At 37.4% G+C, this 12,520-nt stretch overlaps 1 protein-coding gene across 1 annotated transcript; it reads right to left on the reverse strand.

Moving 5' to 3' along the window:
- LOC109850973 (acyl transferase 5-like) lies at positions 8,353-12,286 on the reverse strand. Its single transcript, XM_020421065.1, has 2 exons — positions 11,865-12,286; positions 8,353-9,302 (listed from the first exon to the last, which is right to left on the reverse strand). The coding sequence occupies exons 1-2, from the start codon at positions 12,270-12,272 to the stop codon at positions 8,475-8,477; spliced, it is 1,236 nt and encodes a 411-aa protein (XP_020276654.1). The 5' UTR covers positions 12,273-12,286; the 3' UTR covers positions 8,353-8,474.

Here is a 12,520-nt window from a genome sequence, read left to right on the forward strand (position 1 = left end):
ACATTCCCATTATTAAATTCCGGACATAGTACTTGGAATTTTATTATCCTGATCATTGACGATTATCAAACCCCTCCGTGTTAAGTATTTATCACTTAACACTAGGAATCCCCTTTGATTGATTTGTACGAATCAACATTCCTACAGTAATTTGTACTCCCACTCTCATTGTTCATTTGGTCAAACCTTCTTACAGTTAGGACCACAATCAAAATCCCCTCTTGATTACTTCAATGAACGAGAGGTCCACAAATCGAGTGATCAAACCTATAAAAGTTAGGGTCATCTCACACTCCCACTCTCACTTGGTCAAACCTTCCTACAGTTAGGACCACAGTCAAAATCCCCTCTCGATTCCTTTAATGAACGAGAGATACGTTTTCAGATCGAGCGATCAAACCTTCCAACAGTTAGGATCATCTCAAACCTCCCACTCTGTCAAACCTTTCTACAGTTAGGGTCAAAACCAAAATCCCCTCTCGATTCCTCCAATGAACGAGAGGTTCACTTTCAAATTGAATGATCAAACCTTCCTACAGTTAGGGTCAAAACCATAATTCACTCTCGATAAATAAGAAGTCCTACCTTTAGTTCGGTAATCAAACCTTCCGATAGTTAGGATTATCCGAATCTTTTCGATTCTTAGAGTGGAGATCCCACTCTTAGTTTTGCCTTCCCGGATTCTGGAAGTGGAGACCCCACTTTGAGTTTCCCTTAGCAACTAGAGATAGAATATAAAATTCTTCCTCTTCGGTTTTGGGAGATAGAATATAAAATTCTTCCTCTCCCATTTCGGGTTCGTCTTTGCCCCAAGAGAAGACACCATCCTTCAACTCCATAATCCGTGTCTTTCGCGCAAGGGGAATTTTATCCCGAAGCCTAACTAGGGATAAGTCAATGCCTAACACGTGTTGCCGATTTAGTCTTTCACCGATTGAAAAAGACACCAGAATACCAATCTGGGGCATTTTATCCTAAAGCCTAAGTAGGAATAAGTCAGCGCTTAACCCGCGTTGCTGGGTGGTTCGTTGCCGTAAAAACGACCGAGTCTACATATTCAGTATCGTAGCAACAAAAATCCATGCCTTTTATGCATGGTGAATTTTATCCCGAATCCTGAGCAGGGATAAGTCAATGCCTAACACGCGTTGTCGGTTAGTTCTTAACCGTAAAAAGAACAAAAGCCCACATATCCGACATTGTGGCAGGTTGTTATTTATAATGCCAAAATCTGTGCTTCACACGCATGGAGAATTTTATCCCGAATCCTGAGCAGGGATAAGTCAATGCCTAACACGCGTTGCCAGTTAGTTCTTAACCATAAAAAGAACAAAAGCCCACATATTCGATATTGTGGTAAATTGTTATTCATAACACTAAAATCCGTGCTTCACACGCACGTAGAATTTTATTCCGAATCCTGAGCAGGGATAAGTCAACGCCTAACACATGTTGCCGGTTTAGTCTTTTACCGATTGAAGAAGATACCAAAATACCAACCTGGGGCATTTTATCCTGAAGCTTAAGTAGGGATGAGTCAGTGCTTAACCTGCATTGCCGGGTAGTCTATTCCCGTAAGAAAGACGAAGTCTACGTATTCAATATCGTAGCACTAAGAGAGTTAACTCCCTTAGCATAATGTTACATGCGGAACGGACTTAAACAATTCGCATGCAAGCCCGATTCAAACGGTAACCAGTAAAGGCACATCAAACCCGTTGAAGGCTGATGGTTTGCCAAAAACCTTAAAGTCTACGCCTAATACGTGTCGCCGGTTTAGTCTTTCACCGATTGAAGAAGATACCAGAATTTAAGTCTGGGGGCTTTTATCCCGAATCCTAAGTAGGGATGAGTCAGCACCTAATACGCGTTGTCGGGTGCCATATTCTCGTAAAAAATGGTGAAGTCTATATATTCAAAGTCATAGCACCAAGTCTAAGTGAGTTAATTCTCTTAGCACAACGTCACATGCGAGACAGACTTAAACAATCCGCGTGCTAGCCCGACTCAAACGGTAGTCGGTAAAGGCTCATCAAACCCGTTGATGGCTGAGGGTTTGCCAAAAATCCTATATATGCGAAAGTCACTGACGCACCAGCCTCATTAGTTGGTCTCGTGACTTGGGGCATCCAACAAATTCGGGATAAGATCCACACATGCAGATGAATCAGCTTTAATAGTTAGTCCTGCAGCCCGATATTTGGGACCGTCACGCTCCAACACATTAAGAGCTTAAACTGTGTAGACTATAACAAAAGTAAATGCCGCACAACGCGTTATAGTAAAGATCGATGCCGGTCAACGCATCAGTAATCTCGCCAAAATAAGGCAAATGATGATTTTAGGGAGTTCAATCGCATTCAAATATAAATTTCTAACGAAGATGATCAGTTCAAAGTCGACTCAATGACATGAGCTAAGTTCAGAAACTTACACACCAACTTTAATTTAAGATTTCGACAACGGTCAGACGATAAACGCAGCGCCAGAAGAACTTCATCTATTTGACAAAACACTGGATAGACTGAAGGCTGAAGAAGTCGGGAATTGAAGCAGTTCACAGGTCCTTTGACACCGACTAAAGGTGGGGGACTATCATATCCAAAGCATTCCAGACCCCTCTATAAAAGAATTAGTCTGAAATACTTTGGAGGGGGTATCTGTAGGTATCTAAAAATACCTATAAGTGTCCGCACATAGCTCGAGACAGAGAGAAGACGACAAACATCGTTATCCAAGTCTAAGAGGATTATCTGACGTTGACGAATGCATGAAACAAGTTAACAAAGCATGCAAGTTAACAGAATGATGAAATACGCAATACAAGTCCGGAGAAGTCAGAAAGTATCGAACACCTCAAAGTGGCTTGCAAGAAAAGAGGCATTTATACCATGCTACAATTTGAATCTGAAGAAACTCAAAAGATAAAAGTTGTAGGTATCTTCGTCATCTTTCCAATGCATCTTGAACCAGCTTAATCCGAAGTCGAACGAGAGAGTTAAGACCAAAATATCAAAGGTATCTCAAACTAAGCCGCGCGCCCGTGGGTCGGATCAATCCGACCTGTGCGCCGGTGGGTCAGACCAATCCGACCGCGAGCCGACGGAGTCGCGACCAATCTGACCCGCGTGATGATGGGTCAGATCAATCCGACCCATGTGCCTGTGGTCAAATCCATTCGACCCGCGAGGCGGCAGTCGCGACAAATCCACCCGCGCGCGACGAAAGGTCGCCGATCCATCCGACCCACGCGGCGACGGGTCGGATCAGTCCGTCTCGCATCCAGAACTGCCCGTAACCTCCAAAACGTATTTTTAGGCTGTTTCGATCGGTTTCTTGTGTTCTAGAGGTTTCTAACTGCCTAGATATCATCTACAAATGTGGTTAGGCCATTATTGACTGAAGATAAGGCCAAATCACTCATTCTTATCCAAAAAAACCCCCAATCGAAGCCTATAATTACAAGCCTAGAGGCTCATTTCACAGGGGGAAGAGTTATTATCAAGAGGGCGAGGTGCTACCGGATTGAGGAGTCAAAGGAGCATAAATTTCAGGGGGGTTGACAGATCTTGACGAGTTCTTTAGTATAAAGAAGGAGAGTTCGAGAGATCTGAAGCCTGCTTCCCCATTTCCTTGAGATCAGGCTTGGTCTTGATCTCGAGAAGAGTGCTGATTTTATTTGGTCAATCTTAGCGCTTCAAATCAAATACTTCCTCGACGAAGGCGAAGCTCTGCCGAATTTTCCATCAACCAGATCCGATCCATAGGCGGTCCACAGATAAACCCCGACACAGGCAAAGATCCCACACAAAACTGAGACTAATAAATAGGATATGTGTGTAGTTTGAAGGAGATTGTAATTTTTATTTTCATTGTGTAAAGGTCTTATAAAAAGACCGATCTTTTTGAACTCGTTGTAACGATTAAAGTTGTAATGAGTTATACAATAAAGAGAATAATTTTCTACCCAAACAATTAGTTCTTTTGAATTCATTATATAAGCACAAATAGATGATTTAAATTTAATATACTTTATAATGTATTCTTTATGTGGTTTGATCAAGTTTTACAAAGAAAATTTCCTTTATTGATCAAACATTATTTTTGGGCTTAAAATTTGATTTATGATTTCATTTGGTTGATTTGTTTTCAAATGAAAACATTTTGCTTGATTCTCATGTTCGTTTTCTTTTGACTTCATAAATCTACTCTTATACATGGTTTTTATGTTCTTTGATATGAGACACTATATTCATCTTGATATATTTATATGTGTTCTCATTATCTTCTTGTATGTGAGTTAAATTTAGCATATTTTTTTATTTATGCTTGCTCACATGTTTTGCCTTAGCATTCTTTTCATGTATCATATGAGGCATTTTGATAGGGGGAGCAATCCCTATATATATATATATTTTATACTCACTCATGCTTATTTGTAGGGGGAGCTTTCACTCTCTTCATTCTTTTGTTTTCCCCTATTTGATGTTGTCAAAGGGGGAGAAATATTATGAGTATATTCTTTCTTGTTTATATGCATGATATATTATACTTTGTTTATTCATTTCCTTTGATGCATATATCTTTTTTGTAAATTGTTTTTCATCATCAAAAAGAGGGAAATTATTGGCCTTCTTGTTTTGATGATGATTTACAAATAATTTACATCTAATATTGTTTGTTTAGTGTTTGTGTCTTATATTTATTCTAGACAAACAATATGTTGGAGGATGGATGGAATCGAGCATTCAAGATCATATCAAATGGAGGTTAGCGGAATTGTGGAGTGAAGCCTATGCAATTCAAGTTCAAGATTCAAGTTCAAGCTTCATCCGCAAGTATACCAAATCAAGCTTATTGAAGATCAAGATTGCTTTGGTAACATTTAGTTTAGGTATTATATTATGTGTGTTGGTACTTTAAGCTTAATATAATATGCACACATATTTTATTGGTTTCTTTGTATATATATATATATATAGTTATATATATATACATAAGTTAAGTTTTGGTTTCTATGTATATTTAGTTATATATATATACATACATGGTTCAGAGTTTTCAAGTTTTAATATGAAACAATTGAATATAATTAGAAAACATATTTCTTGTTTCATACTTACATGCATATATATGATTCCATCAATATCAATTTTATCATATACCTCTTTGCTAGGATATATTTCTTTGTTCATATTGCATATTCTTGCTCATATCATATTGTATATCTATCTTGCAAGAATAATTTTTGAATTAGTTTTAATTGGCATAAAATCGGATTAGATTAGCATAAGTCCCTAATCACCCTAATCACTCCCCTCTAGGGTGTAACAATTGATAGATTAATGCATGCCTACACTAAATATTGTGAGTATATTCTTTCTTGTTTATATGCATGATATATTATACTTTGTATATTCATTTCCTTTTTCCCAACAATCTTGCATGAGGCGTTGTTCCCCATAAGAACAACCCCACCATCAATAGCCAACAAAATCACATCTTCAGTAATATCAACTTCAGCGGAGTCCTCCTTTGTTTTTTCTTCACACTCTTCTTATTTATTTTTGTTCTTCAATCTGTAACAATCGATCTTGATGCTCCCTTTCTTCTTGCAAAATCGTTAGGTCGGATTCCTGTGCTTCGACTTATACTTGTTACCTCCAAAGCCCCTTTCTTCTGATCTTCCTCTAACAAACAAGCCATCACCTTTATCGCCACTTTCACTTGTGGTTAACTCTTTATTGATCTTCCCCTTATTCAATAAGTTCTCTTTGACATCCTTGATACCAATAGAATCTCGACCATAAATCATAGTATCCATGAAGTGCTTGTAGGAAGGCGGTAAAGAACACAATAACAATAGGGCTTGATCTTCATCATCGATCTTAACATTAATCTTACTCAAATCTATAATCATAGAATTAAATTCACCAATATGAGATTTGATGGGTATTCTTTCCAACATCCGAAGTGTGCACAAACGCTACTTCAAGAGGAGGCGATTAGTGAGTGACTTCGTCAAACATAAATCCTCCAATTTAAACCACAAATCAGCGGTTGTTTTCTCCGTGAGAACTTCTTACAAAATTATGTTTGTCAAATATAACTAGATCGTTATGAGAGCTCTATCAACTCGTTCCAATCTTCCTCCATCATAGTAGCTGGTTTCTTAGACTTTCTAAACAAAGCCTTCTTCAATCCACTCTATGTTAACACGGTGATCATCCTAACTTGTCAAAGGTTAAAACTGATGTTGCCGTCAAACTTCTCGATATCCCACTTCGTAGTAGTTGTCGTCATCTTCTCGTCTGATCGATAACTGAGGGCTCTGATACCAATTTTTTATGACAAACTCCCCGGGATAAGCTAATATCAATCACACGAGAGCATGAAAAATATCAAAAACACACGAACACAAAGATATATGTAGTTCGGCTTGTAGCCTACGTCCACGGAAGAAGGAGAAGAAAATTAAGCTTTACTAATTGTGAGGAATACAAAGTGGAATCTCTCAATCCTAAATAACACCCCAAAAGCCTAATACAACTCTCAACTAAATAAAAAAAAAGAGAAGAATATCAAATAGGTTTCATAAAAAAAACTCTCTCTTCTTGATTGGTGCCCAAAAGATTGATGCATCTAATTGGCTTGAAAGATTGTTATTATATAGCCTTGAAGATCCCAACTCTTGTTGTCTAAGGAATAAGAGTTCTAATAGGAATAGAAGTCCACACGTCCTAGAACCTAACAAGAGTCCAAGTAGAAATAAACCTCTAATATGATTAGTTGTGCAAAGTCTAATATAAGTAGGACTCTTGGTCAAAACAAACCAAGCTAAAAAAGGAACTCCTAAAGCAATATGGATTTAAGTATTTGAGGCAACCTATAACACTTATATTTGGGGATTTACATTAAAGTGGTCTAGGGCATATATTTCTTAAGAGAAAGATATAAAAATGACCCTAGAGGTGAGGGTAAATACGATGACATGATAACTAGCGGGAAATTAGAATTTATTTCTCTTCTTGCATGAATATATATTGTTTCTTAGAAAGAGTTTTATCCTGTGACTTAGTTAATTATCAGTTACTTCCCACAATGCCATCTCAATGGTTTAACTTTGCAATAAAAAATACAAGAAGAGAAATGTAATTTTAATCTTGTTTGGGAGTTGCATTTAGGAGGGTAAATTAGGGGAATTGGGGGAGAAATTTGTGCCAAAATGTTACACCCCAAATTGGGGGTAGTAATGAAGGGAAGGGGAAGAAAGGGGAAAAAATTCCCCTTCATTCTCTTCCCTAAGTGAACTCCCAAACATATCATTAGTGTGATTTGGAAGACCATGCCTAGGGGTGGAAATGAACCAAATAATTAACAAATAGTTCGATAATTGTTCGAAAAAGTATTCGGTCATATTCGATTCGGTAGTTCATTTACCACTAAACAAATATTTTTTAGTATTCGAGTTTACTAACGAATAGAATTTAACCAGATGTATATTCGATTCGTTTGTCTATTAAATATTCGTTTAAAATTTGATCACATCATATTACTTGTATTATTGCATATATGATGTCATATTTTTAACCTACATACCATTTCTACTTGAGCTTTATATCCTGATTTTAAGACTTAAATAATCTTAAATCTGTTTTCTAATTAAAATTTTGATTTAAATATATATACATCATATATTATAAAGGAATAAATTTTATTTATGAATTCAAATACTATTTGAAAATCAAATTCTTTAGCAGAATAAATATACTTTGATATTCGATAAGTATTCGTGAATATTCATGAATATTTATCAAATACCAAGTATTCGAGTTCGAATTCGAAAAACTAGATATATGAATTTTAGAGTCCACATTCGAATTCGATAATTTTAAACAAATACAAATACGAACATCTTAGTATTCGATTCGATTCGATCGTTTACCACCCCTAACCATGCCTACAACCTCGCTCCTTCCGATGCCCTTGAGGATTCTCATTACCCGAACTCCGAATCTCGAAGGTTAACTTATCGATTTCGAAGTCAATGCTTTATTTTCAACCTCCAAATCTTGCAGATCAACCAACCCTCAGCCTAGAGGATCAACACCGGTCTCCAATACGGCAATACCATAGAACTCAAAAATGATATAAAATAAATAATAAATAGCTAGGCTTGGTTAGAGAAACTTAGCCAATAGATCGGTTGAGGAAATCGATATAGAATCGTCCCAATCAACCCGTTTATCTGAAAATCCAATAAAAAGTAATAATGTTGCTGATCAAATGAGATGAGAACTTTATGAAAAATTTAGAGAACAAAGCCATAAACGTAAAACAAACTTTCCTTATTTCAAATACAGAAAAACACAGGTTATACGTGGAACATAAGTAGGAATAACTTGCTAGAAATTAGAAGGACGAAAAAAAAGTAGAAAGCAATATAATGTATAAACAAAATTATTGACAAGTTTTCACACCAAGTTCTTCATCTCTTGCTGAAACACCTGCAGGTGTTCCTCCTCCACACACTTCGTCATAACCCTCATCCCCTTCTTTGGCACCGGTGGCGCCCCAAATATCGCCACCGCCATGAAGTCAACGTACGAGAACGGCACCACATTCGCGGGCATCCCCCACCCGAAGTCCACCTCCCGAAACCCTAACCTCGACCAATCCGAAACAAACAACGAATCATACGTAAACTTCAAAGTATACGGATCCTCCTCAAACTCCCCCCTCCCCCACCTCCCAAACTCCATCGGCAGCCTCGCCTTCGCATCTCTAACAATCTGAACCACATCAAGAATCTTTACGCTCGTGACGACTCCACTCGTTGCAGTCACGGTCACAGGGTAGAAGCAGTTGCCGTAGAACCCGCCTTCTTGGGTTAAGAGATGACGAGTGTTGGCGAAGAAGCATACACTGACGGGAGTTTCGCGGTCCAGGTTTATGGCACGGGTTCGAGCTTGCCAGGCTTTGGCCGTGGAGATGTCGAAGGCCGAGCAGTGCTCGCCGGTGGTTTCGAAGTATGAGGCCTTGATTTTGCTGATGTAGTCGGGGTGGAGGTCGGTGACGAAGCTCACGAGCTTGAATGACGGGAACACCAGTGGAGGACTGGGAGGAAGCTGAGGTGGGGTCGGGATGAGGTCCCGAGACAAGATCGGCGGGTTGACGGCTGGTTTTGGGCCACGGGCGAGATCGCCGATGGCCCTGATGAATTGGGCGGCGCCTAGGCCGTCGGCGATGGTGTGGATGGAGATGAGGCCGACCACGAATCCACCACATGTAAACTCAGTTACCTAAATTTCAATAGAATACACTTCAACATATCTTTTTAAAACAATTCTAGGTAAACTAATCAATTATTAGTTGGTCACAGCTCAAAGTTTTAAAATTGTAAGTTACCTTTTTTTGGCATTTTGGAAGTGAATTGAAAATTTGTAAGTTATTTATTTATTTTTTTGGCAAATAACTTTCACAACGATGTTGGCAATCCTAGTGAAATATGGTATTTGTTTAAAAATGAAATTGTTGTTGAAAGTTCAATATAAAGATGATGTGTCGATATAGAATTAATTAGTAAATATACTTAAATTATTTAATTAAAATTGGTTACTATTTACGTTATTTTCATGTGTCTTTATTATTTGTTTAGAAAAAGTCAAAATTACATTAAATCTTATGTGGTAACTTTTTTTGCATTTCACTTTCGTAACCATATACATGCAAATAAGCACCTAAAATGTTAAAAATAAGTCAATTTCTAACTTTCATCTTTTACTTGCATGCCAACAAACATCCCTCTTATGTTGAAGCTTCCAGCAGTCGCAACGCACCAAATAAAGGGAAAGAGATTGAGAAGAGAAATGCTTCATTTGTTTACATGTAAGTGAAAGATAAAAGTGAGAAAGTGACTTTCTTTTAACATTTTATATATTTGTTTGCATGCAAGTGGTTATAATAATGAAATACAAGAGAGTTGTCACATAAGATTTAATGCAATTTTGACTTCCTCTAAAAAAATAGTGAAGTCACATGAAAGTGAAAAATATAGTAACCAATTTTTATTAAATAATTTTAATTATATTTACTAATTGATCTAATTTGGCCACGTCATCTTCACATTGCACTTTCAACAATAAACTTATTTTTTTTTCAAACAAACACTATATGTTCTACTTACATGCTGATGTGAATGTGAAAGTTATTTGCAAAAAAAGTAATTTACACAATTTCAGTTCACTTTTGAACGACCAAACACCCCCTAGCTAGCTAGGATAAAGAGCATGTTTGGCAAACAGTTTCAGTGGATTATAATTGATGAAAGTGGATTATAATTTAATTTTGGATATTTAGTAAGTGAATTATTTTGGACTATAATCCAAAAAAAAAATAAACGTGGGGAACCACAAGTTATCTTTTTTGGATTATAACCTGAGCTTTGACCAAGTAAAATAATAATCATACCCATCATGATTTCACTATATCTCAAGCCTCATTTAATGCCTCATCACTAATCCCATATTTTTTTGGTTATTTTGACAACAATCCACTGAACACTCTACTCTTGAAAAAAGTATTATAATCCACCAAATTAATTTGCCAAACGCTGTTGATTATAGTCCACAAACGAATTATAACCCAAATGGATTATAATTCAAAGCTCCTGAACATGATTAAAGTCAAGGAGAAGAAGATAAAATTAAGGTTGAGGAATTAAGTTGTTATTTAGGATGTGTCAAGCAGTATCCAAAACTTAACAGATTAGGATCCTCTTACATTATATCGTAATTGATTCACTTACATGTAGTACTTCTTACCTTTTCCATTTTTAAGAGTTGAGATGAAAACCTGCATGATCTTTATTATTACAATAGTAGATTTTAAGATAATATTCAGAATTCTTCATTGCTTTATCTCTATCCTTGAAATTGAAATAAAAGATAAATATTGGAGTAATTCGACCTTTTCTTCAATGAACATATAATTTCATGATCCTGATCCAGAACTATCATGCGACAATTAAATAGCTCAATAAGCTTTAGTTGCAAAATCCCAGCGAAAAAATGCAATGAAATGTATAAGAAATGAGAATTGAGTAGGCAGGCAGGGACGTAACGTACGTAAGTCAACGGAGAAGAAATAAAAAGAGGATTTAAGGAAGTTTATTTGTTAATTGTTTCAAGTAAGTTAGGTGATATGCTGATATTAATGTTCCCAACTGTCATGTCAGTCATATTGGATTCCTTTTATGAAGGCAGTAACGTGCTACAGTGACAAAACAAGTGCTACAAATACAAGTTACCAGGATACAAAAGTGCAGAAAAATAGCTAAAACTTAGTGGCATTTAACTAGTAATTATCCGTTAAACTAACGCTGGCAAAAACTATAATTATACGTTGAACTAATGCTTGCAAACACTATATTGAATCGTGTATCACATAACTGGTTGAACTAGGGCTAATTAAGTATCATTTATCCCCCTTTGCTTTGGACGATCATTAGTAACCCTCATAACTTCTAGCAAAGACCCCTATGCTAGGGGTTATCAGAAAACCCCTTTAAGTTTGATATTTTATCAGAGAACTTCCCAACAGGACAAACCACAATTTCCATCGGTAAAATATCCTACTAATTAATTTTTATTCACACACGCAAAATTGTGATTTTTTGATATCTACCCTGTTATGAAAGGTTTCTAGATAAATCTTAGATTTAAAAGGGGGTTTTCTAGTATCCCCCAACTTAAGGGAAGTTTTCTGGTATTTAGAAAGTTACGCAATATGATTTGATAATCTTCCAAAGTTAGAGCGGTTTTTTATACTTAGCCTAGAACTAGTATGCAACTGGATTATTATACCTTCAACATAACCGGAACGTCAAGAGGATCAAACTCCGGGCTCGCCTGAGGCAGCAACTCCTCCTTAGACATCACCAGCGGATAGTCCATGTACTTCACATCCTCAAGGCTGCAGCTCGCCTTTGCCTCCACGAACCAAGCCCCTTCTCCATTACAATCAATCGCCACCTCACCACCCTCCAACTCAACGAAGCGACCAGCGAAAGGATAGTAGTGCACGAGAGCCTTAGCTAGAGCCTCTCGGATAACCTCGCACGGGTTCTGCCCGTGCTTGAACACGTGCAGGGAGCGGACCATGTGGCGGAGCCCGGGCACTCGGTCAATGGCCGAGAGGTTGAGGGTTTCGGCTGGAGTTGGGTCGCTTGGCTTTACGAAGGATTGAGATAATGTGCTCACAGAGAGAGTCATCGTGGGGGATTTTCTTTTCTGTAGTTATGGCATGAACAAAAGATCGATAGTTGGGTGTAATATATAGTGACCCTCCAACAGAGTTGCCGGTGAATTTCAATGTATTTTATGAAGGCAAAAATGCTTCCAGCCCCTAAAAGCCAAGGAAACGTGCTTTCCACCCTCAAGACTTTGTCAATGGGTGTTTTACCCCTAAAAATAAAGATTCTGTTCTTTGAACCTCCAAAACACAAAACCCAAAAAATTAA

The sequence above is a fragment of the Asparagus officinalis genome, chromosome 7 (genome assembly GCF_001876935.1).
Source record: "Asparagus officinalis chromosome 7, Aspof.V1, whole genome shotgun sequence".
NCBI lineage: Eukaryota > Viridiplantae > Streptophyta > Magnoliopsida > Asparagales > Asparagaceae > Asparagus > Asparagus officinalis.

What these genes read in the sequence shown, in the direction of transcription:
- LOC109850973 (XM_020421065.1), bottom strand. Translation starts at nt 12,272, where the DNA reads ATGACTCTCTCTGTGAGCACATTATCTCAATCCTTCGTAAAGCCAAGC. An exon ending in ACGTTCCGGTTATGTTGAAG is followed by an intron (nt 9,303 to 11,864) that starts GTATAATAATCC and finishes ATTGAAATTTAG; the next exon opens with GTAACTGAGTTTACATGTGG.